Source organism: Piliocolobus tephrosceles, chromosome 14, assembly GCF_002776525.5.
Source record: "Piliocolobus tephrosceles isolate RC106 chromosome 14, ASM277652v3, whole genome shotgun sequence".
Lineage (NCBI taxonomy): Eukaryota > Metazoa > Chordata > Mammalia > Primates > Cercopithecidae > Piliocolobus > Piliocolobus tephrosceles.
Window position 1 is genome coordinate 62,598,456 of NC_045447.1, and position 26,718 is coordinate 62,625,173.

General features: G+C 33.2%; 1 protein-coding gene across 5 annotated transcripts in view; it reads right to left on the minus strand.

The window, feature by feature from the left end:
* CNTLN (centlein) overlaps nt 1–26,718 on the minus strand; it is a 365,382-nt gene that overhangs the window by 168,397 nt on the left and 170,267 nt on the right. For all 5 annotated transcript variants that reach the window (XM_026453873.1, XM_023197173.3, XM_026453874.2 and 2 more), the window contains exons 9-10: nt 6,433–6,609; nt 4,518–4,643 (exon numbers count right to left, since the gene is read on the minus strand). In XM_026453873.1, coding sequence (XP_026309658.1) covers nt 4,518–4,643; nt 6,433–6,609 — 303 coding nt within the window. The remainder of the gene's footprint in view (nt 1–4,517; nt 4,644–6,432; nt 6,610–26,718) is intronic.

Consider the following 26,718-nt stretch of genomic DNA (forward strand, 5'->3'; position numbering starts at 1 on the left):
AGCAGGAATTCACCACATTAGTCAAGATTATTATGGATTTCATAAAGCTCTGACGCACTGGTTTCCATATTATACTTTGCAAGCTGATAGATTACTACATTCATCAAGTCAGGATCATGGATAGGATTTTTATAAACATAGCTTCCATTTCTTCCATTTCTACTGGCTATTTGTTGTCACATTGGTCACGGTAGATGACTACTTTGAAAATACAAAACACTAGCCATAAATGTAAGCTGAGCAAGATACTGTGCTAATATTTATACCAAATTCATAACAAGGATAAGAATCACTTAATGTGCGTAACTTACTGTTGATAAAACAAACAGCATCATTTCAATATATCAAAGTGTATATGCATGTGTTCCATGGGTTACTCCTGAAACTTACTTGTCCCTCTCACCCTTCGATCCACCTTGGTAATCAACTTGGGACCTTAAAGCTACCTACTGTGCCATGGAGCATGCCTTTTGTCTTTAGTTCAGCATTTCCCACGATATTTTTCATGGAACAACAGTCTTTTGGTTAATACTAATAGGTATAATACAACCAAGCAAATCAGGGAAAAGATGTGCCTATACTTTTCTGTAGATTCACAACACATATTCATATGTTAAAGGTTCACAAAACTGTTTACAATAATCACTTGAGCATGGATCATTTTAATCTATCATGCTCCCGTTAGCTTCTGCCAGAGCAGTGTTCCATATAACACCAAAGGCCGTGGCAAAAATTCAACATGCATTAGTAAGTAATGGTCTACAAAAGGAGCACTGAATCAATAAATGTATCTTAAAAACCATAAGACACATTTTATGGATTAAATTGTACCCTACCACTCCCATCTAAAAGTATGCTGAAGTCCTAATCCCCAGTACCTCACAATGTGATTTTATTTGTAGATAGGATCTTTGCAGAGGTAATCATGTTAAAATGAGGTCATTAGGATGGGCCCTAATCCAACAGCAATGATATCCTTACAAAAAGCAGAAATACAGATAAGGGAAGACAGATGTGTAGAGGGAAGACAATGTGAAAACACAAGGACAATGCCGTCTATAAACCAAGGAATACGTGAGGCTTCCAGAAACTAAGAGAGGAATGGAACAGATTCTCCCTCACAGCCCTCAGGACTCAACTCTGCTGACAACTTCATTTTGTACTGTTCTAGTCTCCATCACTTTGAGACAATAAATATCTGTTGTTCTAAGCCATCTGGTTTATGGAACTCTGTTATAGCAGCCCTCGGAAACTAATATAGACACATTATTAACTACTACTTTATACTCATATATACTTTAGTAATGCCAATAAGTATAATCATAGCATAAAAAAGGAGAGTATGGAATGAAGTCTTCAATCTTCATTAAATGGGATATTTAGCTTTACTAGACTAAAGTCAATTACTCTGGGCTCCATTACTCTCTTTGGAATTGCTTTACTCTATAGTTTCTGTTTTCCTAATTTTTTTTGCTAAATGCTCTTGATTATAGCATCTTTTTCATTCAACTACCTTGTTCCTTTAAAATAAATAATCCTTTCCTACTAAATGATGTAGAGAAAAATATTTGCTCCCATTTTTTTCCTCATCTTGCAAAACTGTTGAAAGACATACATTTGAAATTCATGATTATCATCAACTGACTTAAAATATGAACATTTAAAAAACTATCAATAAGAAAAGAAATTTTTGGGAAAAAAGAACTTTACTCTGAAAATAAACTTGGGGCAACATCCCAGAAAGCTGTTGTCATGAAAAAGGAATGAGGAAATAAATTAGTATAATCCTTCTGGGACGTTTCCTGAAACAAGGAATTTAGGAAGTGGAAGGGAAGATAACAGATTTTAAAATATCTTTGAAATGTTCTACTTCCTGGCAAAAATAACAAACCATCAAAGTCTTACAGATTTCTTGAGGTAAACAGGTAGAGATCTGCTACTATTGCATGGCACATGTGATGGTTAATTTTATGTGTCAACTTCACTGCCCAAATATTTGGTTAACTATATTTCTACGTGTGTCCATGAGGACGTTTCTGGATGAGATTAATATTTTAATCAGTAGACTGAATAAAGTAGATTGCCCACCCCAATAAGGATGGATGTCATTTAATCTGTTGAAAACCTGAATAGAATAAAAGCTGAGTAAGAAAAATTTCTTTCTCTCTGCCTGCCTTCGAGCTGGGACATCAGTCTTCTCTTGCCTTCTGACTTGAACTTGAACTTACACCATCAGCCTTCCTGGTTCTATAGTCTTCGGGCTCAAACTGGAACTATACCATCAGCTCTCCTGGCTCTGTAGCTTGCCTACTGAAAATCTTTAAATCTTTTTTCTTTTTTTTTTTTTTTTTTTTTTAATTTTAGATTCAGGGAGCACATGTGCAGGTTTGTTACAAGGGTGTATTGCAGGATGCTGAGGTTTGGGCTTCTATTGATCCCATCACCCAGATGGTGAACACAGTACCCAATAAGAAGGTTTATAGCCCTTGCTCCCCTACTTTTTCAGTTCCTTAGTGTCTAGTGTTCCCATCTTTATGTCCATGTGTACTCAGGGTTTAGCCCCTACTTATAAATGAGAACATGTGATATTTAGTTTTCTGTTTCTACATTAGTTCAGAGGACACTGGCCTCCAGCTGCACTCATGTTGCTGCAAAGGACACGATTTCATTCTTTCTTATGGCTGCGTAGCATTCCCTGAGCAACTGCAGATCTTATACTTCTGAGCCTCCATAATCACGTAAGCCAATTCCTTATAGGAAATCTCATATAAATGTAATTTACTATAAGGAATCATACAAATATAGTAAATAATTGTTCTGTGTGAGTGTGTGCATGTGTATCCTATTGGTTCTGTTTCTCTGACGAACCCACAAAACAAATTTCAAGAATTATGCAAAAGGGCCAGGAGCAGTAGCTCACGCCTGTAATCCCAGCACTTTGGGAGGCTGAAGCAGGAGGTCAGGAGTTTGAGACCAGCCTGGCCAACATGGTGAAACTCCGTCTCTGCTAAAAACACAAAAATTAGCCAGGAGTGGTGGCGCACACCTGTAATCCCAGCTACTAGGGCAGCTGAGGCAGAAGAATCACTTGAACCTGGGAGGCAGAGGCTACAGTGAGCCGAGATCATGCCACTGCACTCTAGCCTAGGCGACAGAGTAAGACTCTGTCTCAAGTAAAAAGCAGGAAAAAAAATTATGCAAAAGAAGGAAGGTGATAGACTGGCTCCTCAAAAATGCCCATAATATCCTGTGCTTAACCACACATTTACAAGTAACACAAGAGTCTAACTACTTACTTATCTTCTTAACTAGAGAAAGGGTCTTGAAGGATAGTAATTCATCTAACAGTCTCCTGTTAGATAAATGACTAGCATGATGCTTAGCTAATTGCAATGCTCAGTAATTGCTATTGAGGAAACAAATGAGTAAGAGAATAACTTAGGTGTTTATCTAAGTTCCTTGTAAATTTCAAGTAGGTTAAATGCTAGCTGAGGTCATTTGGACATTTTATTTTTGGTAGAAACAGATTATAATTTTCATATTTTAGAACAGTTTAACTCTCAATGAATAAACATAAATTAAAACTTTAATGGAAAGGCAAATTAAAATTATTATTTATAGCTTATTGTTAAGTATACCCATAAACCCTATTTTGTTTTAGAACACACATAATCTAAACCGAACATTTTTCTCCTTAAGAGTAATCTATATTATATGACAAAGAATCTGAGCTTTACATGTACTGCATTCTAATCGTGTGTAAAGCACTGGATTTACAGAATGTCATGAAACTATTTGAGAATTATATGATTAAACTTCAAATAGGGCACAGCTTCAGGTAATTGTGAGTGAAGAATGAAAGAGAAAAAAAATCCTCAATGTAGTCACACAAAATGGGTTCAATATGTATGAACAACTTGCATACTGAAAAAGAGATTTCACGAAGTATGAATTAGGAAGTATTAATATAAGCTCTCAAAGACAGGTCGATAACATATATGTTTCTTAAACATGGGTAGAGCACTCATTCAAATGTTACATGTTCTGAGACAAATTCAGCTGAAACGAAAAAATATATATATTTCATGTTGACTAAATGTAATTTTTCTATAAAGGGTAATTGTAAGTGATCTGAGCTAGGTTAATATGCTTTTAAACTGACTTTTATTTTCATATGTTTATCATATATGAAGAACAAGAAATTCTCTTTTCGTTTGCTACAATTCTATTTTTTGCCTTTGATAAAGTTTAAGAAATTTATTCCCAATTTTAAGACAAACAATTACCAAATAACTTGAAAGTGGTAAATAAATATTTACTTTTCAATTAGCAAATATTTTATATTGTTTTATAATCCTCAGAAATCTTAATAACAAGATGAACTGATTATACACTTATACAGGCAATTAAATTCAGGAGAAAGAAAAATGACAACTAGTAATCTGTGAACTGTATGTTTACTTTGGTATATTTTTATCTTTGCAAGGTTACTACTAAAGAAATGATTTAATGTTCACCTTTAGTTGTAGCGCCTTCTCTAAGTTTTCAATCTTTCTTTCAGCTTTTCTTAGCTTCCGTAGCTCTTCTGAGTCTGTGAAAGAGCTCTTTGGGGACAAAGACCTTGAACGTTTCACAGGTGGTTCCTCGAGAATAAAACAAGGACATGGTTGAACTAGTTGGAACACCGGATTATGAAAGACATGCAAAATTAAAGAACAAGTAATTTTGAATACTAATAATGAATTATAAAAAAAAAAAAATCCTGCATGGAATACCAGAGAAATAACAAGCGGAATTACCACAGTGCTACCGCTAAAGGTTTCTCTGTGACTCGTTAATGAGAATATTCATTTACATTTACATTGTTTCTTTCAGAATAATGATGTCCCATTAGGGAAGACTAAAGGGTTATAGACTCAGAAATGCAAGAAACCTCATTACAAAGGAGGGGATAGAGGCTGGTCTAATTGCTCTATAAGGGTCCAAGGTTACACTTGATAGGACAACCAGAAACAAGAGGGAAAGGATTTTTTTCCCTTTGAAATAGTTTAACACACTGTGAAGTTGAAGGAACAATATGCTTGAGGAATATAAATACAACAGACAGTAGATCTTATACCATAATGACCATATGGTCATTAACTATAATGTGGCTAACTAGAGACAAGAATATGTTTATATTATGTACAGCTTCATATACCAATCTGGAGAAAGAATTTGTGAAAGCAACTATTAAGCTGGGCAACACAGTGTTCATCCATACTGCATGGCCTTACAAAAAGAAAGAAAATTTTGGTCAAAATACCCCTCTCTTTTTCTTGACTTTTATTAAAAGCAGACAAAAGTCAAAGTAGTACATTTTTAAATTTCAGCAGTTGAACAACCAACTAAATTAGGCCCGGTAATGCTGTATTTCAATGTTATGAATGTTTTCTTTCATTTAAATAAAGCTCAGTACTTGTGAAACTACTTCAAAATGGCAAGAAATGTATAATGCAGTTGTTTTAATAAATCTCATTTTCTGAAAATTACTAATAATTTTAGAGAGCGTGAATAACAGTACCACAGAAACATGGTTCAAATTTTAAATACTTCCTTTATTAAGATAGCTTGTCCCACTCATAAGAAAAAATGGAAAGAAACAAAAACAATAATATCTTAACAACATGGCTTCCTATCATAAAAATACTATTCCTCTATTGCTGAAGTAACAAGTGTGTGAAAAATATGCTAGAACTCTTACTTTGAGGAAAATGTTATTTCAATTTATCTAGAAATAACATATATACTACATGATATTTTAGAATTTTTATATTAGTCAACATTCTGCAGAATCTTTTACAGCATAACACAAATATGCAATGAATACTAAAAAAATTCAGACATTAATAAATGAGAAACATGCTATGTAAAATTTGCTTATTCTTCTCTTACTGCTACCCTTTAAATCTATAAAAATATATAACAAGTGCAGAAGTTAGTGTTAAAATTCATTTACTATTTTATTTTCCACACAGACAGTATTTTAAATATCAAATGTGATTGAAAGACATATTAGATATATTTTTATTTTAATTCAAATTAGAAAAGTGAGTAAATACCATTTAAAAACAAATTTTTAATCCTATAGATTAATAGAGAGATGAGGAATACTTACCAAAGTTTTAATATAAGAATGTTAATTTACTGACAAAATTGATATAGTACTATTAATATGTTTAATTAACTAGTTTGGGAATATAATTCAGTCTTTAAAAAGGGAAAACTCCTTATTTGTAAAAGTTATTTTATCAATAGTTTGGTACATGATATTTTTTAAAAGCTTCCTGAAATATAAGCAGAGAACTAAATGCTGCCATTTGTTTTTTAACTTCATCTCCTGTCTTTCCAGCCTCATCCTGGCAAGTTCACAAAACGACAAAACGTCCCTACCTTATGTTTTCCTTCAGCACTTGTCATGATGCTCTTTTCTGAGAAAACCTTGCTGGGAGATATGTTTTCTGACAGTTTTTCATTTGCTATCTTTAGTTTCTCCTGTAAATACTCAATTTCAGACTTCTGTGAAACCATTAATGTTTCTAAGCTTGATAAGGATGGGCGATGAGGTACCTATTTTAAAAAGTATACTTGTAAATATATATGTATGTTTGCATCTTATTTATAAATATAGCAAATAGTCATATGTAACACTATATTATAGAAATTATAAATATTCAGAGAAGGAAATTTCATTTTAATAATAAACTAGCATGAGCTGAACCTTTTCATTCCATAGAATAGAATTTTTCAGTAAAATAACCAAGAGTCTACATACAAGTATTTTCATAAATAATACTGTCATACAGATTTCAAGAGAAAAAATTTAAAACATGGCTGCATGATACACACCACTCATCTATAAATGAGTCATTTCAAATTTCTGATTATACACATATGTATTCCCTCACAAAATATTCAATCCACCATCAGGTCATCAAGAGTCATACAATAGCACAGAATATAAACCTGGGAAAAGGAGACCAACAGCATTATAAGTACAATTAGCTTTTACTGTATCCTAATTTAATAACAGCTCCTCAAAAAACCCTGACAATTTTAAGTCAACATAGTTTACAGCATTCTCCTTTGAAATTGATTCATGTTTCAGATAAACTGCTAATGGTAAGCTCCACATTTTAACAACAGACGTCACAGGAAAACTAATCTTGTAGGAAACCTGTTCATAAAAACCAGAATTCTGCAAAATTCGACTACCATCTCCACTGAATGTATTTGAGGCCATTAAAATCCATGCAAATATGCTATTTCAAATTAGCGACTACATTTACAAAAACAGAAACACAGAATCACATGAAAATAGCTTTTGTTGACTTACAGGCAAACAAATGCCAAATCTTATGATTCTAACATTAGTAATAAGGATCTAGTAACCCTGAAAATATTAGAACTTGAACTGATGAAGGGCCCCATCCTTCCTAAATGATATTCCTAAGTACTATGAGAAAAATATGTACAGTTAACTGTTTTGAACGAACAATGGGAAACATCATCCTTTTCCAATTGTGCCTGCCTTTTTCCTTTTTGAGAGGATAGGCAAAATTTTCCTAATTCTAACCTGCAATTTTTATGACAGGGGCCATATTTGATTTATACTATTACACTTTTCTCATATTTCAATCACCTCATTTGTTTCCAACCTTTATTCTACCACATGACTCTCTTCCTCAAAGTATTATTTACATTGTACTGTTACCATACTTACAATATATTACTTACTTCGTTATCTTGCTTTGAACATCAAATTAACCTATTTTAAGTATTTCTCTTCCAGTAAGTCTAAATGATTTTGCCCTATTCTTTTATCCCCATTTTAATCATTGTACAACTTTTATTTTTTATTTTTTCTCCTGTTTTATAATCAAACTTCTGATGTTTAGAAATATTTTCTTTGACTGGGCTGCCAAGCTAAACACTTTCAAAGACTACCTGCTCTTGTCTAGGTTTCCTTTAATAAAATTATAAATGATATATCAACACCCTATCATATACAAAATAAATTTTAATAATTTGTTTAAGGTCAAACAAAAACTTAGAATAAAACAAGAAAAACATAATTTTAGTTTATTGGTATATCCAATAAACAAACCTGTATTCTTCAATAAATGAACTTCCTAAGTCATCAGTGGATTATAATGCTATAGCTAGGAATATTAAAATATTAATATTCAGTCAAGAAGCTACAATGAATAACTCAAATATTCAAGAACACATTAACAATGTTCCAACAGTGGATACAGACACTATAATAATAATGGATTCATTTCTAATAATATTTCTACTGATATTATAGTAATGATATTAATATTTTTGATAACAATAAAGGATATTTAGGCAGCATTCCTTCCAAATTCCTCAATAAACAGAGAACTTCAAAATTAAAATACTCTTAAAGTAGTGAACAGAAGCCAGGAAGATAATGCAGATAAATAAATATGTGTCTGGTGTGTTTTAAAATAAGAGCTTTAAAATTTATGCAACAGAGGCATTTTGCATACATACTAGCCACGTAAATATGTCCTTTCCCTCCACAAAGTAACTTATTCATGTTCCCGTTTTCTTTAAGTGTGGTTTTCTCTCTCTTGCCTTTTATCACTTTTGTTAGAGATATGTTTACAAGAAGTGTTTTACATTTCTCCTAATAAAACAATTTTCTTTTTAAGTATTAAATATGAGCAAAATGAAGTGTCAACACTCAGCCTCACCGCTGAGTAGTAAGGAGGGAATTTAGGGCAGTTGCTGCTCAACTCCAGCTAATTGTTTTCAGGGAAGAATGTGCCCCACTGTTGCTAGATGTACTGATTTTTCAAGAAAAGCAAAGAATTAGGATTTCTAAGGAGATTGTGCATATTTTCAAACGCTGGTTGGACCCAGTTTATGGGTTACTTTGAGAACATGGTAGTGGAAGTATAATCTGCTGTCAATTTTCTAGAGAAAGTTTGAAAGACGTATCAAAGCCCATAAAAATGTACCAAACCTTTAATTTACTTCTAATTACGTTGAAAGCTAATATGGAAACATATCTATGATAAATTGAGAAAAGTAAGGTACAAAAGGGTATATTATACTATATAGAGATAGATGTCACCAAACACGCATAAGGTGAAAAAACAACCCTGAAATGTTACAGTGTGATTTCTAAGTAGAGGGACTGTAACGTGAATTATTTTCTTTGTACTTACCTGAATTTCCTTAAAGATTTTAAAATGGACCTGTAACTAAATGCTTTTTTTTTTTTTTTTTTTTTGAGATGGAGTTTCACTCATGTTGCCCAGGCTGGAGTACAATGGTGCAATCTTGGCTCACTGCAACCTCTGCCTCCTGAATTCAAGCAATTCTCCTGCCTCAGCCTCCTGAGTAGCTGGGATTACAGGCATCTGCCACCATGCCCGGATAATTTTCAATTTTTAGTAGAGAAGGGGTTTCACCATGTTGGTCAGGCTGGTCTCGAACTCCTGAACTCAGGTGATCCGCCCGCCTTGGCCTCCCAAAGTGCTGGGATTACAGGCATGAGCCACTGCACCCAGCCTAAGTACTTTTCAAAACAGAAATATTTATTTTTTTGCAAATAAAATGACTGAAAGTTCAATGCAAAAATTTCAGTATAGGTAGGGGAAATATAAATAAAAGTCTCTTCACAATCTCATCCCTCAAAGTTCCTACTAGTACATTTGTGATATATCTCCCAGACTTCAAAAAAAAAAGGAAACAGCCGGGCACGGTGGCTCACGCCTGTAATCCCAACACTCTGGGAGGCTGAGACGAGCGGATCATGAGGTCAGGAGATCAAGACCATCCCAGCTAATACGGTGAAAACCCATCTCACCGTGGTGGGCACCTGTAGTCCCAGTTACTAGGGAGGCTGAGGCAGGAGAATGGTGTGAACCCGGGAGGCAGAGCTTGCAGTGAGCCGAGATCGCGCCACTGCACTCCAGCATGGGTAACAGAGTGAGACTCCATCTCAAAAAAAAAAAAAAAGTTAACTACTATATTTTTGTCATTTAACATACTTTTTAAAAATTAATAGACTATTTTTTACAACAGTCTTTTTATGTACAGAAAAACTGAGCAGATACTTTGCAGAGTTCTCTGTGACCTCCTACCCCCACCCACTCAGTTTCCCCTATTATTAACATATTAAATTAGTATGGTATATTTGTTACAATTACTGAACAAATATTCATACATTATTAGTAACTGAAGGACATAGTCTATTCACATTTCCTTGGTTTTTTCCTAATGTCCTTTTTCTGTTTCAGGATCCCATCTAGGACACATTACATTTGGTTGCTATATCTCCTAGAGCTCCTTTTGGCTGCTTTCTCAGACTTTTCTTGTCTTTCATGACCTTGACAGTTTTCTGTAGGATGCCCCTCCTTTGGGATTTGTCTGATGTTTTTCTCATGATTAGACTGGGGTTATGAGTTTTGAGAAGGAAGATCATAAAGTGCCATTTTCATCACATCATATCAAGGGTATATGCTATCAACATGATTTATGACTGTTGATACTCAGTTTGATCACCTGGCTGAAGTAGAGTTTTGTCAGATTACTCCATTTGTAAAGCTACTCTTTTGTCCCCAGCCATACTGTACTTTTTAACTTGCATTTTAAAAACTTAATAATCTCAAACATATACATATATAACTATTATATGTGTTATAATAAAATATATGAGTATACATGTATATCCTCACAGATCTCCATATATCCTTACATATCTTTAACCTTTTTAAGGGCTGCTTTACATGCAGAGCAAAATCAAGTTAATCAATCCTCTCTCTGTGGAAGTTCATTCTATTACCCTTAAAATCCCAGAATCTTTGAAAAGTTAACTTTCCTTCCTAACAATTATTCACATTTTATAAATAAATTTTTTCTCTAATATTAAAAATATTTTGCTCCCTTTTAGTTTACAGTCTTGGAATACAATGGTATGGTGCTATACCATGATTAATCTGCTGAAAAATGATTAGTGGACTGACTACATGGCTAAAGGCTCCCAGGTGGAAATAATCTTTTTAAATTGCCATTGTTAATACATAACTTTATTTTTCACAACGATTCACAGAGCTAATTTTAATTGAAAAGTTCTGTAGAAGATATATATTAAATAGAAGAGAGGGCATAGGGGAAGGGCCTTTAGGTGTTATACAAATAAGTATTTTTTAAATTATACAACTTAAATATACAGTCATGTTGCATTCAATCCAAGAAATATTGTCAGGCATTATTATTACAGTGGGGGCTGACTGAATATTGGCTAATATATAGAAAATTTTATAAGTTATATTTTTTTAGCAAATTATAATTAAATATATTTTTTCAATGGTGATAATAACTAGCATTTAGCAAAAAAGTATTTAGTTCCTACCTCTGGCTAAGCATTTTACATACATCATCTCGCTTGTTTTAAGAAATTTATGAATTCCAAACCTGTCAACACGTAACAAAGCCTATAGCAAAACAAAAACATTTTAAAAAGCACATGATACCTCAGCAAAAGAAATACTTTTTCTTAAAACAATATCTCACTGAAAATCAAGTGTGGGTCAAGTGTGTGCGTGTGTGTAATAAAATCTGTTACGTGTGTATATAAAATATCTAACATATACGTATATATCAGAAAAACTGACTACTTGAATGACTGTTCTCTGAAAACTAATTCAAATCCTCCTGGAATACAACAGAGTATATAAGTGTCTGTGTATACATACACACATGCACACACACACATACATACATATGCACACACATTTTTCTTCTCATGAAATGCCTGAATCTCTGTATTCAGAGATTAACTTTATTTTTAAAATTGATTTCAGAAATGCAGAAATATGTCTGCATTTCTATTAACTTATTACCAATTAATAAAGTAAATATTGTTAGCTGAATCATCTATATCCTGAAAATAAATGACTTTAATAATAGTCATATATTCTTATAAAAAAAGAAAAAGAAAAAGAATATCAATTTAGCATAATTGTAAATCAAAATAGTGTTGTAATAAAAATTCACAAATAAAACTAAGTGTACTAGTTTAAACTTACACTTCATTTTTAGAAAGACCACTATATTGAGTAATAAAATGTCTAATATCAACACATTCATCTAGTGCTCTTTTTAAAAATATAAATATTTGCATTTCTTCCATCTACTCACTTTTAACCCAAGTATCTTCAGATAGCATTTGTAGTTCACAAAATAAAATTAAATTATTGACTACATTTGAGTAAAAAATAAACTATCACCATCTCCGCTTATAACACTATCACATTATAACAAAACTCAGTAATAAACAATAGTCAGTCAAATTTAGCTTTCCTTTAGTATCTAAATAGTTATATGGTACGGTCAAACTGTATCATATAAGTTTATTTGTTGAACAGCAAAATAAAATGGAAAAAAATGAATTCCAAAACTTTAACTTCTTCCATATACTACATAAAACTTAACATTGAGTGGGTTACAACTCAATTATACTTATATCCAGTAGATGACAATTATTGGTTTATACATACATGCAGTAAATGACAGTATCATCTGTGGTACAAAATTGAGCAACCACAAGCTAAGTATTTGTTCTATGACATGTAAATATCATTATACTGACAAAACTTAGTAATATTTACATGTCACAGAAGAGTGTTTAGAATGTTAACTCCACAATATACAAATTACCCATAGATTTCAATCCTAAGAGTACTAATCCTGGCAATACCTCAAAGCTAGAATGAAAAGACTGATTTTCCTATAGATTTCTTTTTATCTTAAACAGCAAAATAAAACACATTTAGATTTTTCCAAAGTATGTTATAAGCCTCACATTCTGCCAGAATTTGCAAATCTGGATATTTAAAATGTTTCTGTTAGTGGTATCCTAAAATGAATTTCTAAAATTCATGGAATTAAATTTTTTATGGTGATCTCTAAATATGTGACTTTGGGGTATAATCCATTACTTATTATAATACATACACTAAGTTTTATAAACATTTAACACTTATGTCACCAGTAAAACAACCAAAATTTGTGCATTAATGGTATAAGCAAGGGACTATGCTTGTTATACATTATCATCTCTATACATTAAAACCCCAATCATACTCAAACAAATTCACTAAAGTATGGTTTTCAATCTGCTAACTATGCATTCCATAATAGCCTGTAATTATTAAAAACTGACAAGAAAGCTATGCCACCTGTGTTTATGTGAAGCCAGGTAATGAAAAAAACAACAACGCTGTCATCACCTCTCAATTCCTGATTGCATTATCAAAACTGTAGCCGAGTTTGGCATCTGGGTGTGACCTTGTTAACTGCTAGGGCAATTAAATTTATTCTACTGGGAAAAAGGATGATAAATTATTAGCAAGAAGATTTTGTTCACATTTTATTAAATTGGCCTGTCAAAGGGTTGGCCAAATTATCAAGGGCCTCATTTATTGGAGGCCAGCCATATTGCCACATCTGTTACAATTATTTATAATTTCAGCAGTTGAAAACCAACTGAGTTAAGCATCCGCCATGTAAAGTAATTTACAAATTATCTGATGAGGGAGTGTTTTAGCTTCTCCCTCATTTCTAGCCAGCAGAAAGCCGCGCTGTAATTACAGAACACGATTAGGTTCTTTAGGGAACTTATCTTGCACTCATAGCCATAGTAAGATGCAGCAAGAACATATGGAGGAGCTTGTGCTTCTACTCCCTGAAGCTCGTGACCCGCCTGCCGCTGAGCCCTTGAGTTGAATTTGAATGAGAGTGCCATGGCTAATGTTCTACACATGCACCATTTATGCCACAAAACAAATCGGATCACTGTTAATTATGAAGCAGCTATAATCAGGCCTTCACATCTGTGTAATGTGAAGCGCAGTAGGCTGTATTCCAATAATGTATGACTACCTTTGGGTTGCAAATTGCGAGCCATATTGCCTCAGTAGTAGTTACTGAATTCAAAGTAACTCCTTTGACAAAAGCCCATCACATGGATATTTTTATCCAGCTTTATATGAAAAAGAAAGCAAATCCACAAGCCTTTCTTTATCAGCTATTGACCAGAACAGTTAAAGCATATGGCACAAGTTCATTAATGAACAACACAGAGCACTCTAATCTAATGAAACCACTTGAGCCATAAAAGTCAGATTTAGTTAATTCCCTCTTACTCATTTTTTCATATTTAGCCTAAACCTAGGATTCTATTTAACATTACAAGTTATCAAGACATACAATATATTTTTTTACAAATTCATAAAGAATATAAAAAAGCTTGTGTAGTATTATTTTAAAAGGTAATCATAGGTTTTATATTTTACAAATTAATTTTCATCACAAATCTCATGTATGAAAGCATAAACTATTTGTTTTTTTAGAAAGTAAAGCCTAGCAGCTGTATTCTAACAAAAAATACTCTTTACTCCATGAGAAATTTTTCTGTGGAAAGGCAGCTAAACAAGCTGCACCCAGATGGCAAACCAGCTACAGTTTAATTAATCCACTAAAAGCCATTCAGATTTCAGTAAGGGTAATGTAATTTTGAATAATAGTAGGAAAAAAAATCACTAAACATTCTTAAGTTTTATTATAGCGGCAAGAGAAGTGCCACTATAGAGTAGTTAAAGTTGAGTTGCAGTTTCCATTAGACATGCTAAATTTCTAGATTTTAATATCTTGGGCTGTTTCATTCTGCTTGGAACTTAAAGTAAGCTTGAAATATCAGAATATCTATTGGCAGCCTTTTTTATAGCAGAAATGGTTTATTTTTCATGCAGGATAGTGGAGTTGAATGATAAGTTCAAATTTTGTGAATATAATACACAAAGGCCTTTAGAAAAAAAGTTTACAGTTAAGACTTACAGAAGATAAAGACTTCAAATTTTTCTTTTAAATAAAAATGTCTTTCACTTATTAAGGCTAAAACTCATATCATAACATTATAGTATACTGCTAAGTTGTTCTCTCCTGAAAATTGATTAAACATTAAACTATCCAAAAATCATTTCCCATATATTTGTGTGGCCATATCTACATATACAACTGAATTAAAAATATAAATTACTGAACATAATTAAATCAAGCAACAAATTACAAGGCAGTTTTCATTTAAAATAATGCTGTAGAATAAATCAAGTCAACTTTTCAAATTAAGTTTGCACATATAAACTCGAAACTAGTTAAGTATGAAAATAAGATGATAAGCATAATATAAAAGTACTATCTTTATGGCACCTTGACCTAATATATTGAAACTTATTTTGATCCTGTACAGTAAGATACCTAGAGAAAGTATAAGATTGATATTCTTCCATGCTGAAAATGAGAAAAAAATGTAATAGAAACAATGATAACATAAAAATCATAAAAATCAAACAAAAGCAAACAAATTATTAACTCTGGCATAATATTTTCCAACTAAAGTATGGCAAAGGTTAACAGCATTCTGAGCCCAAGTAAAGGTACTACAATCTGATCTTCTCCCTACCACCTGAAAAACCAAAATACTATACTTTAGTTAGTGCCAAATAGTCACTATCAGTATCAGATGCTCTGGCAAGAAAACAAAGCTAACTACTACTGACATTTTTTCTCCACATCACAATTAGATATTCCCTTCCAAATGTTAATTCTGTACTGTTCTTACTTTCTACTTCCTACAATTGTTATGTCAAAGAATTTTCATGTGTTCATTCAAAAAGCATTTATTGAACTTAAGACTGTCAATCACTGGAGAAGGCAGTGGGGAGAAAAGGATAACACATCAACTCTCCTTGCCCTCAAGGAGCTCAGAGTCCAGAGATGGAGATACACAACGAAAACAATTAAGTTTAATATCTGCTAATGCAGAAAGAGGTACATGGAGCTCAATCTTAAGAAAAAGTCTTCAAAAAACGGTCTCAATTATTTTGGAACTGAATCTACAATGTTTAGAAAGTATTAACAAGGTGAGCAAATAATACACTCTGATGAACATTATATAGTGCTCATTCCCTAACATATATTTCAAGGGTCATGTGTATCTGTAAGCAAACAAGATAAAAAGACAAGCTGACAGAACATTTACAAAAGAAAACCGCATGAAAAGTGAAAGTGAAAAACCTCACTAGTTTCCAAAGAGATGAGAAATAAAGGAATATATTTGCTTTGAAAACCAAAAGGCTGCTTTTAAATTATAATAAATACTTGCAAGAATATAAAATGTGGGCAATCTCATACACTGTGAGATGATAACTTGGTATAATCTTGCTGGAATGCAGTTTGGCAGGGAATATATATTCAAAAGTCTTAGGTTCATAATCTTTGACAAAGTAATTCTACTTTTAATAATTCATCCTGAGGAAACCATCAGGGATGAGAATAAATATATATAAATGAGGCCAGATGCGGTGGCTTGCACCTGTAATCCCAGCACTTTGGGAGGCTGAGGCGGGTGGATCACCTGAGATTAGGAGTTTGAGACCAGCCTGGACAACGTGGTGAAATCCCATGTCTACTAAAAGTACAAAAACTAGCCAGGCATGAAGGCATATGCCTGTAATCCCAGCTGCTTGGGAGGCTGAGGCAGGAGAATTGCTTGAACACAGGAGGCAGAGGTTGCAATGCATCAAGATCACGTCATTGCACTGCAGCCTGGGCTACAAGAGTGAAACTCCATCTCAAAAAAACAAACAAAAAGAGGCATTGGAATAAAATAAACAGGAAAAACTAAATTGAAATATGTAAAATGTCTGAGAGTAGGGAAATGTTTAGGTAAAAAAATGGTACATTCCTATGTTAGAATATGAGGCAGTCAAAAAAATGTTTCAAATGTTAACTTATATTGCAATGAAATGGTAATTGCACAAGCAGGATACAAATTTATAAACCATATGATTCCAATTGTATAGAATTTATATTCTCCATTTACTTCATATACCCTTTTCACACACACACAAAGCCACATGCAGGGTTTAAGAGTGAAAGCGCACTCTGGGTCTAAGATGATGCCTCTCCTTAGATTACCCACCATCATATGGGGCTGAAGGAGAGGCACTGAGGCTAAGACCTACTTTCCCTAGATCTCTTCACCTCAATCTAGAGACATCAAGAAGTAACCCTATATATAGTACTCTTTATTTCCAAATACCTGGCATGACTATCTGCCTTGAATTCACTAGAACTAGGCCCATTATGTCTTTTCTCCCTATTTATGTGAGACACCAAAAGATCCCTGATTTCCAGGTTAATTCTTATAAAATTATCATACTCTCATGCTAGTTATGAGTGATATTAAAAAAGAAAGGAAATCAAGAAATAAACAAGAAGCTTGTAGACTTAAAGTCAAACTGAACATAGATTTGAAAAAATAAACAAACAAATATACAGTACGATGTCTACTGCCACTCCTCTATTCTCTATTTTACCTTTTACAATTAGATATGGTTTGAACTTTTCATTCTCTCCTCCATGGCTACTTACTTCTTTCATAGTTTCCATCATGCTGTGTCTCTGCACTACATTCTAAGGAATTTTATCAGCTTTATAGTCCAATTTTCTAATTTTTTCTTTGGCTCAATAACTCATTGTGTAAGGCTATTTTTATTACCAAAACTAGATAAAGACAGTACCAGAAAGCCAAACAAAAGACCAATCTTATTGCTTAATGGAGACAGAGATTAAAAACAAGCAAACAAAATAACAGTGAAATGAATTAAGTGGAATTGTAAGAGGATGGAAAAGTCCAGGTATGAAAAGATAAAACATTTTTAAAAATGTATGACCCATTCATGATATTAGTCTATTGAGCTCATTAACGTGATAAAAAGGTATCTGTGAGAAACTATTGTTAACTTAATTCCCAACGATGAAATATTAGAATTCCCTTTAAAATTAGGAACAAGACAAGGACACTCACTCTAACCACTTCTCCTTAACTTTTGTCTGGTAAAATGTAAAATGCTTGGTAGAATATACTAGAATTTTTAAGGAAGAAACAAAACTGTTATAGATGATATGACTGTCTACCCAAAAAAACCCAGATGAATCCAAAAATACAGAATTAATAGGAGATTAATAGGGTGGCTAGATATAAGATAAATATTTAAAAATCAATTGCATTTCCACACATAAAAAACAGAAAATGTAAAAAAATGCAGATAGCTAAAATACCAACAAAATACAAGTTGCTCAGAAATAAATCTAATTAAAAATATGGAAGACCCTATGGATAAAACTGCAAAGGTTTATTTAAATACATTAAAGAAGACATAAATTAATGGAGACAGATTATTTTCATCTATAGAAACATTTAAAGTGGTAATGATGTCAGTTCTGTTTAAATTAATCCCCAAAGGGTTTTTGAAGAAAGTTGGTATCTGGTTACAACATTATATTGAAATAATCAACAATGTCCAAAATATTGGAAAAAGAATAAGGTGATAAGATTTATCCCATCAGTTATCAGGACTCATTATGAAACTATAATAATAAACACAGTGTTTCTGTTTCAAAGATTTAAAAATTACCCAGTGCAAATAAACAGCGAGCCCAGAAATTAACCCACATAAATATGGACCCATATATACATGCCATAATAAATTTCACAGGTGGCACTGTACATCAGTGAAAAAAGTGATTATTAACACAATAGATATGCTGAGAAAAACGGATATCCAGATTTTTTAAAAATTAAATTGATTCCCTTCTTTATAGCAAACACATAAATAAATCCCACAGAGATTAAGGACTTACATGTGGAAGTCAAAACTATAACACTTTGGATGAAAATACAGAAAAATATCTTTATGATGTTAAAATGAGGTGGGACTTCTTAAATAAGATACAATACACACCAACTGTAAGACAGAATATTGAAGTTTTTAATTATATTAAAATTAATAACTTCATTTTTCAAGATACCACAGAACAAGTGAAAAGGAAAAGCCACAAATAAGAAGATATTTGTGAGGCTTTTAACAAACTGACAGTTGAGACTGTTGGCTAATGTCTAAACTCGTTTCCTCTTTTGGGAAATGAGGACATATTTCCCCATCTTCTTTGCAATTACATAACAAGTGGACAGAGAATTGAGTTCCGGCCAATGATATGCTGGCAAAAGTGATATGTACCATTTCTAAGACAGATTCATAAAACTTCCTAAATGTGATTTTGTATGCTCTTTCTCTCTTCTGGCTGGCTGGAGTAGAGAGGACTCCTAACTTTGGGAGCCATGTTTAAAGACAGTAGATACAACAGATAAAAGGAGCATGGGTCTGTAAATCACTGCTTGGAGTTGGGAGCCAAGTAATACCCATACTGGACTCCCATCTAAATAAAAAATAAATCATTTTAAGCCAGAGATAGGAGGTCAATGTTTTCCAGAAGGTGACATTATGTTAAATAACATAACCAACCAAAGATTAGTATCCAAAATAAATACCTTCCACAAAAAGAAAAAAATCCCAACAGAAAAACGGACATGAGACATAAATATTTCACATATAAACCTAAGAAACTCAAACTCATTAGAAATCAAACAAATACAAAATGAAACTAGAATGAGATATTTTATCTCTTTAGAAATAAAGTTAAGAAGTCTATAATTTGGCAAATGACTTGGTATTTTCTTATAAACCTGAACATTTGCATATCTGTCAGACAATTTTCATCCTCAGCAGTAAGTCCTAGAGAAAGTCTTGCACAAGTGTGTCAGAAGACATGTACTACAAAGAACACAGAAGCAGTACGTAAAACTTCTTACAGCTGAAAAAACAAAAAACACAAAGAAGTTCACTGACAAAGAGTAGTAGATTGTTTAGTCTATTTGGGCTCCTATAACAAAATACCATAAACTGGGTATCTTTTAAACAGAAATGTACTCCTCACAGTTCCAGAGACTAGAAAGTCCAAGACCAAAGCACTGGTAGACCTGGGGTCCAGGGAGGGCTACCTTTTGGTTCACAGACAGAATTGGCTTACCATATGGTCACATGGTGTAAGGGGTGAAGGGTCTCTCTCAGGCCTCTTATTTTATAAAGGTGCTAATCCCACTGATGAGAGCAGAGCCTCCCAATATCCCACTTCCAAACACCTTCACATTACAGATTAGACTTAAGGTATGAGTTGGTGTGGGGAACACAACCAGGCTATTCCATAAATAAACTGTAGTTTATTCACACAATAGACTATTGCAGAGAGGGGGAAAGAATTACAGGAACATTCAACAATATTATTATTTCCTACAAAATTCCCCTACCCATACATGCATGCAATAATAAATGTCAGAGGTGGCACTGTACATCACTGAAAAAAAGTGACTATTAACACAACAGATATGCTGAGAAAAACAGATATCCAGATTTTTTAAAATTTAAATTGAATTCCCTTCTTCGTAACAAACACATAAATAAATCCCACATAAAGGACTTATACGTGGAAGTCAAAATTTGCACATATACATATCGCAGAGTTGATATGTGTAGATGATTTTTAAGGTTTAAATAAAAGCAATACTAAACAATACATTATTTAAGAAAACATAGTTTTAAGAGGCAGGAATTCATAAACAAAAAACCCAACATGGTAGTTATCTTCATGGAAAAAAAAAGAAAGATGGGATCAGGAAAGAGTACATAGATATAATCAAGATTATTTGTGACAGTTGCTGGTGAGTATACAGACATTACATTTATTCTTCTACAGGTTGCAAATATTTTGTAAAAAAAATTATAAAAAGAAAGTAAGAACAAGGGAAAATGGCTAAAGAAAATTCTCTTCAACAGAGGAAAGCAAAGAATAGAGTAACTATGAAAAGAAATAAAAATCAACAAGACTGGTTAAAATTTGCAACTCAGATCTTGTAGTCTTGCCATTAGCCACATGGCATGTATCTCATTCACAGATAAATATAGTTAATTTAATGGTTGGCTTTCTCTCTTGTCCTCTATTGCAAGATATTCCTCCAAGGCAAAAAGCATTATTTCTGCATGAAAAAGATAAACAATTGCTTTGAGATAAGAATAGGCAGTCATTCAGAATTCAGCTAGTTAAGAGCAGGGTGCTTAGAAATCAAGGGTCACAGGTTTCAATCCCCCATGAACCAATTAGCTTTGCCCTTTTCTATGGCAGACTGTCAGTTCACCAATAATTTGGATTACAAGTTGAGATAGGAGAAAGGAAAGATAAATCCCCACCAATATAAGAAAAAAATCTCAAATTTACTAACAAGTATCTTCCCTGTATCATAAATTAAGAGCTAACATTTATTACTCTAAATGCCCACCATTCACTGTCGTGTGTAATCTTAATGAAACTCTAATGAGGTAAGTACTATTATAATACCCACTTTATAAAAGTTGAAACTGAGTTGACTTAGAGAAGTAACTTGCCCAACGTCACACAATTAAGTGATCAAGTCTATGATCCAAATCCATGCATTCAGACTCCAGAATCTATATTCTTATCCATTACTCTGTAAATAACACCCCCAAAATCCTGCACAAAAAAGTCCCACTAGAAGTATTTAAAAATTTAGAGATAGAAAAAAATGAAATAAAACCTTCCTACCATTTCCTCTCCACTGTATATTTCACTTTCCACTTACTCTCCTATTAATCATTAAAGTACGATCACTAGATCAGCTCCAACAGCCTGACCTGGAACATGACAGAAAAGCAGAATTTCAGGCCCCAGCCCAGATGTACTGAATTAGAATAGTAACTACTCCCACGCTAAGATGCTTATATCCTCACTCTGTAGGATACACCACCAACTTTCTCACCTCTGGGCCTATGGTAGTGCGCTTCTGACAAGAAACTAGAAAGCCCTTAACAAACTGACATACATTGTTTTCTCTGTGAAAGCTTTGGTAATCTCTTCCTCTCCATAAACATGCTCCTTGAAAAGCTTCTCTCCACAGGTTCCTATTTGGTTCATACTTCAATTACAAACACATTTTGTAACTATTTTCTACCTGCATTCCTATCCATAAGATTCATAGAAACATAAATGGTCTTGTTCAGTTTTGTATCCCATGTAAAAATACAATGGGATTTTAATAAATATTGCCTATATAACTGAAAAAATCAATGCCAGCTGGCTGGCTGGCTGGACGAACGGAATAAAGGATGGATGAAGAGGTGAGTCTAGTTGGACTGAATCCTAAAAGGAGAGTATTGACATGATAAAGTATATGTTACTAATTGGTAGAACCATTGAGTCACACATTTCTCTTCATTACTACTTCCCTAATTCTGGGCTTCCACATTTCTCCTCTATCTAACTTCAGTGCCCTCCTACTGCTAGGAGAGCTGTGAGAATAATCTTTCTTGCCTCAAAAAATAGCAAATCCATTTGTCCAGGTGGTTAGATTTGAAAAGCATGAATTCATTTTTAGTTCCTCCTTTCTTCTCATATTTCACATGTAAGTCAATATCAAAGTTTATGCATTCTACCTTTGAATTATTTACAGGCTCTAACTACTTTTTATAACATAGTCTAAGTACCCACTGAGTTCTGCCTGGACTATTACAATTGCCTCTTAAATTTGTCTCCCTCCTCTCTTCCCTGCCTTTCTATATTCTGTTTTCAGCAATGCATCCAGAGTGATCTTTTAAAAATACTCAGTTAGGGCCCAGTGCGTTGGCTCACGCCTGTAATCCCAGCACTTTGGGAGGCCTAGGCGGGCAGATCACAAGGTCAGGAGATCGAGACCATCCTGGCTAGCATGGTGAAACCCCGTCTCTACTAAAAATACAGAAAAAATTAGCCGGGCGTTGTGGCGGGTGCCTGTAGTCCCAGCTACTCAGGAGGCTGAGGCAGGAGAATGGCATGAACCTGGGAGGTGGAGCTTGCAATGAACCGAGATCATGTCACTGGACTCCAGCCTGGGGGACAGAGCAAGACTCCTTCTCAAAAAAAAAAAAAAAAAAAAAAAAATTCAGTTAGAGCTCACTACTCTTCTGAATAAGATACCCCAATAGGTTCCATGTTGCTCTTCTACAAAGAAACACACCAATGACTTTCCATTTCACTCAGAGTAAAATCTATATACTTATAGTAACTTAACAAGGCCCAAGGAGACCTGCCCCACATTTATCTCTCTGAGGTCACCTTTCACTCTTCTCCCCATAGTTCTCAATCCAGCCAGACTTGCCACCTTGTTAGGCAAGCTCTTGTCTCATGAGCTTTACATTTGCTCTCTCTGCTTAGAATGCTCTTCATCAGATATCTAAATGACTCACTTCCTCTGTATTTCTTTTCAAATGTCACCTATTCAGAATGATTTCTTCTGCCACCATACACAAAAAAGCCCTATCACTCTTCATCATGCTCCATCTCATGCTATATTATTCTTCTCCACAGCACTTATTACCATGTGTCATGTGCTTATCAGATGGTGACCCTCTCACCTGAATGTATGCTCCATGAGCACAAAGGCCTTGTTTTGTTCCCTAACAGCTCTTCATCACCAAGAATAGCATCTAACATATAGTAGAATATCAATAAATATTTGTGGAATATATATATTTAGATATATTAATTAACAGAGAGTTGTAGTTAACAGTATGATTCCTGCATTTTACTGTAAATTTTACAGAAAAATATACTTTCAAATTTTCTATCTATTTATCTATCTACTTATTTGCATCTATCTTCCGTATAACATGACAGCCATCATTTAAACAGTCCATAACATGTACTTATTTTAAGGTCACCTCATTAGTTACACAAAGATTCTCATTCAGAGAAACATGCTCAACAGTATCTATCTATTATTCATTCACGTGATTTTCAAACGCCACATATGTATGACATAGACAAAGGAACAATAACAAAATTACATCAGATTTCTCACCAAAAAATTATGCAAGCCTAGTGATAATGACATGATATCTTCTCAACATTACGGAAAAAAAAAACACACTTTTTTCTTCTGTCTGGTTTAAGACAATTGCATAAAAAACATTATAAATCTGTACTGATGGGCACACAATGTATAAAGATGTAATTTTTGACAATAACAGCATAAAGGGCAGGGGGAGAAACAAACATACATAGGAGCAATGTTATGTATTGACATTAAGTTCATATGAATTTCTATGAGATTGCTGTAAATTGTTAGTTATAATTCCCCCAGGGTAACCACTAAGGAAATAACTGAAAAATACATAGTAAAAGAAAAACAAAGGAATTAAAATATCACAAAAGAAAATACTACAAAAAAAGGCAGTAATGGAGGAAGAGAGGAACAAAACAGACATAATATATATAAAAAATAGCAAAATGGCAGATTTAAATCTTACCTTACCAGTACAGACAGTCCTTGACTTAAAATGGTTTAACTTATGATTTTTCAACTTTACAATGGTGTGAAAGCAATACGCATTCAGTACACCCCTTGACTTATGATATGGCTACAGCCAGACAAACCCATTATAAGCTGAAAATATTATGTTAAAAATGCACTTTCTACTTGCAATATTTTTAACTTACAATAGGTTTATCAGGACACAGCCCCATCTTAAGTTAAGGAGCATATATTAAGCCCTCAAATTAAAGGTGGAGATTAGGACAGAATAAATTTTAAAATCATAATTCAACTATATGGTATCTATAAGAGAAATGCTTTAGATTAAGAGGCACATATGTTGAATGTAAAAGCATGGAAAATGATATAATATGCAAACAGTTACCAAAAGGAAGCCGTGGTGGCTATATTAATATCAGACAAGATAGACTTTAAGACAAAAATTGCCACTAAAGATAAAGGACATTTTATAATGATAAAATAATCAATTCATCAAGAAGAGATAACAATTATAAAAATACATGCACTGAACAAAAGAACCCCAAAATACATGAAGCAAAACCTGATAGAATTAAACAGAAAAAAAGACAATTAATAATAATGGGAAAAAAACTAGACAGAAGATCATGGAAACAGAAGACTGGAAGAACATAACAAGACAATTAGACCTGAAAAAAACAGAATAGAACAGAAAGGAGAAATAGACAAACCTACAAGTATGGTTGGAAAAATTCAACATATCTCTTAGTAACTGATAGAACAAGTGGAAAAAATCTATACAGTTAAAAACCTAAACAACGATATCAAGAAACTTGACCTAAATGACATTTACAGAATATTCTACCCACAAAAGTAGGATATATATTCTATTCAAGAATTCAATATAGATGAGTAAAACATCAGAGTAACCATAACAGAAAAGAGAATGTGTGAACTTAAGGAAACATCAAGGTTCAAGCAAAGAGAGAAAAATCTTTGAAGATACAAAAAAGAGCTCAAAATATATATGGAATACAGTGAAAAGGTCTAATATGTGTGTAATTGGAATCTCACAACGACAAGAGAGAAAGAATGTGTAGAAGTCATATTTGAAGACATTTTTACCACAAATTTTCTAACAATGAAGAAAACCAAAACCACAGGCCATGGCTGACAAAAGCTTTAAAAACTGAAAAACGAGGAAAAGGAGAAACACTACCACATTCACATCATATAAAAACTGCTGGAAACCAAAAATAAAGAGAAACTATAAAAAGTAAACACAAAAAGCACACACTACTGTTAAAGTTGCAACAATAAGAGACACGCCTTCTCAACACAAAATACAGAAAACAACATATATCATTTTTAAAATAAAGAAAGAAGAGATGGTGCAAATCAACAATTCTATCCATCTAAAAAATTCTCTTCAGAAATAAAGGCAAAAGAAAGACATTATCCAAAAAATACAAAATGAGAGAATTCACTGTGAGATGATGTCTACTAAAATAAATACTAAAAGGAGTGCTTAAGGCAAAAGGCAAAAGATCCTAGTGGAAAGTACAGAATTACAGAAAAGAATAAAGGGATTAAAAAGTGTAAAAATTCTAAATGATACTGATTTTTTACAATAATATTATTTTATAGGGTAAAATACATGTATAATTAAAATGTAAGACAATAACAATAATTGGTGATAAGATAAACAAGTTACAGTGTATTAAGTTCCCTGCATTGTATAGAAAATGATTTTAAAAATCAGTTAAAATGGGCTTTAAAAAGTCAAATATTGGGAAGTTCCATTTACAATAATGACAGAGTAGATCCTATCAGAATAAAACTACCACATATAACCATTTAAACTCCAAGCAAATTATAAAACAACTACCTGAAGGCAACAGAGAATGATCAAATGTAGGCAGAATCTAGATAAGAACTGATGGTTGGGAAATGGAACAGCATTGGCTAAGTTACCCATTTTGATGATTTTACCTTAGCAAGGCCCACAACAGAAATAATATTAGGAGACTAAAATTCCAACAGAAACTTGCAAGAACTAATTAATGGCTTGAAGAACTAGAGGACAAAGTTCAGTCATACCACTGCAGCTACAAATTGAGGGGAAAAATTCCAGAAAAGAGAGAGTCAAAACTATGAACTCGTAACTGAACTATTCATGCATTGAGCAGACTTCTAAGCAATCTGAATAAGGTTAAGAGAACTAAAAAGCAATTCACTGCAACCCACCTGATGGGAAGCAGGGCTTGGAATTTAAATCTGATCTAATTAAAATTCTGATTCATATATTTATTTCAACACTTCCATGAGTAACACAACAGAAACCAGAGTCCCTATAACATATATTTTACAATATACATCATACAATTCCAAGTTAG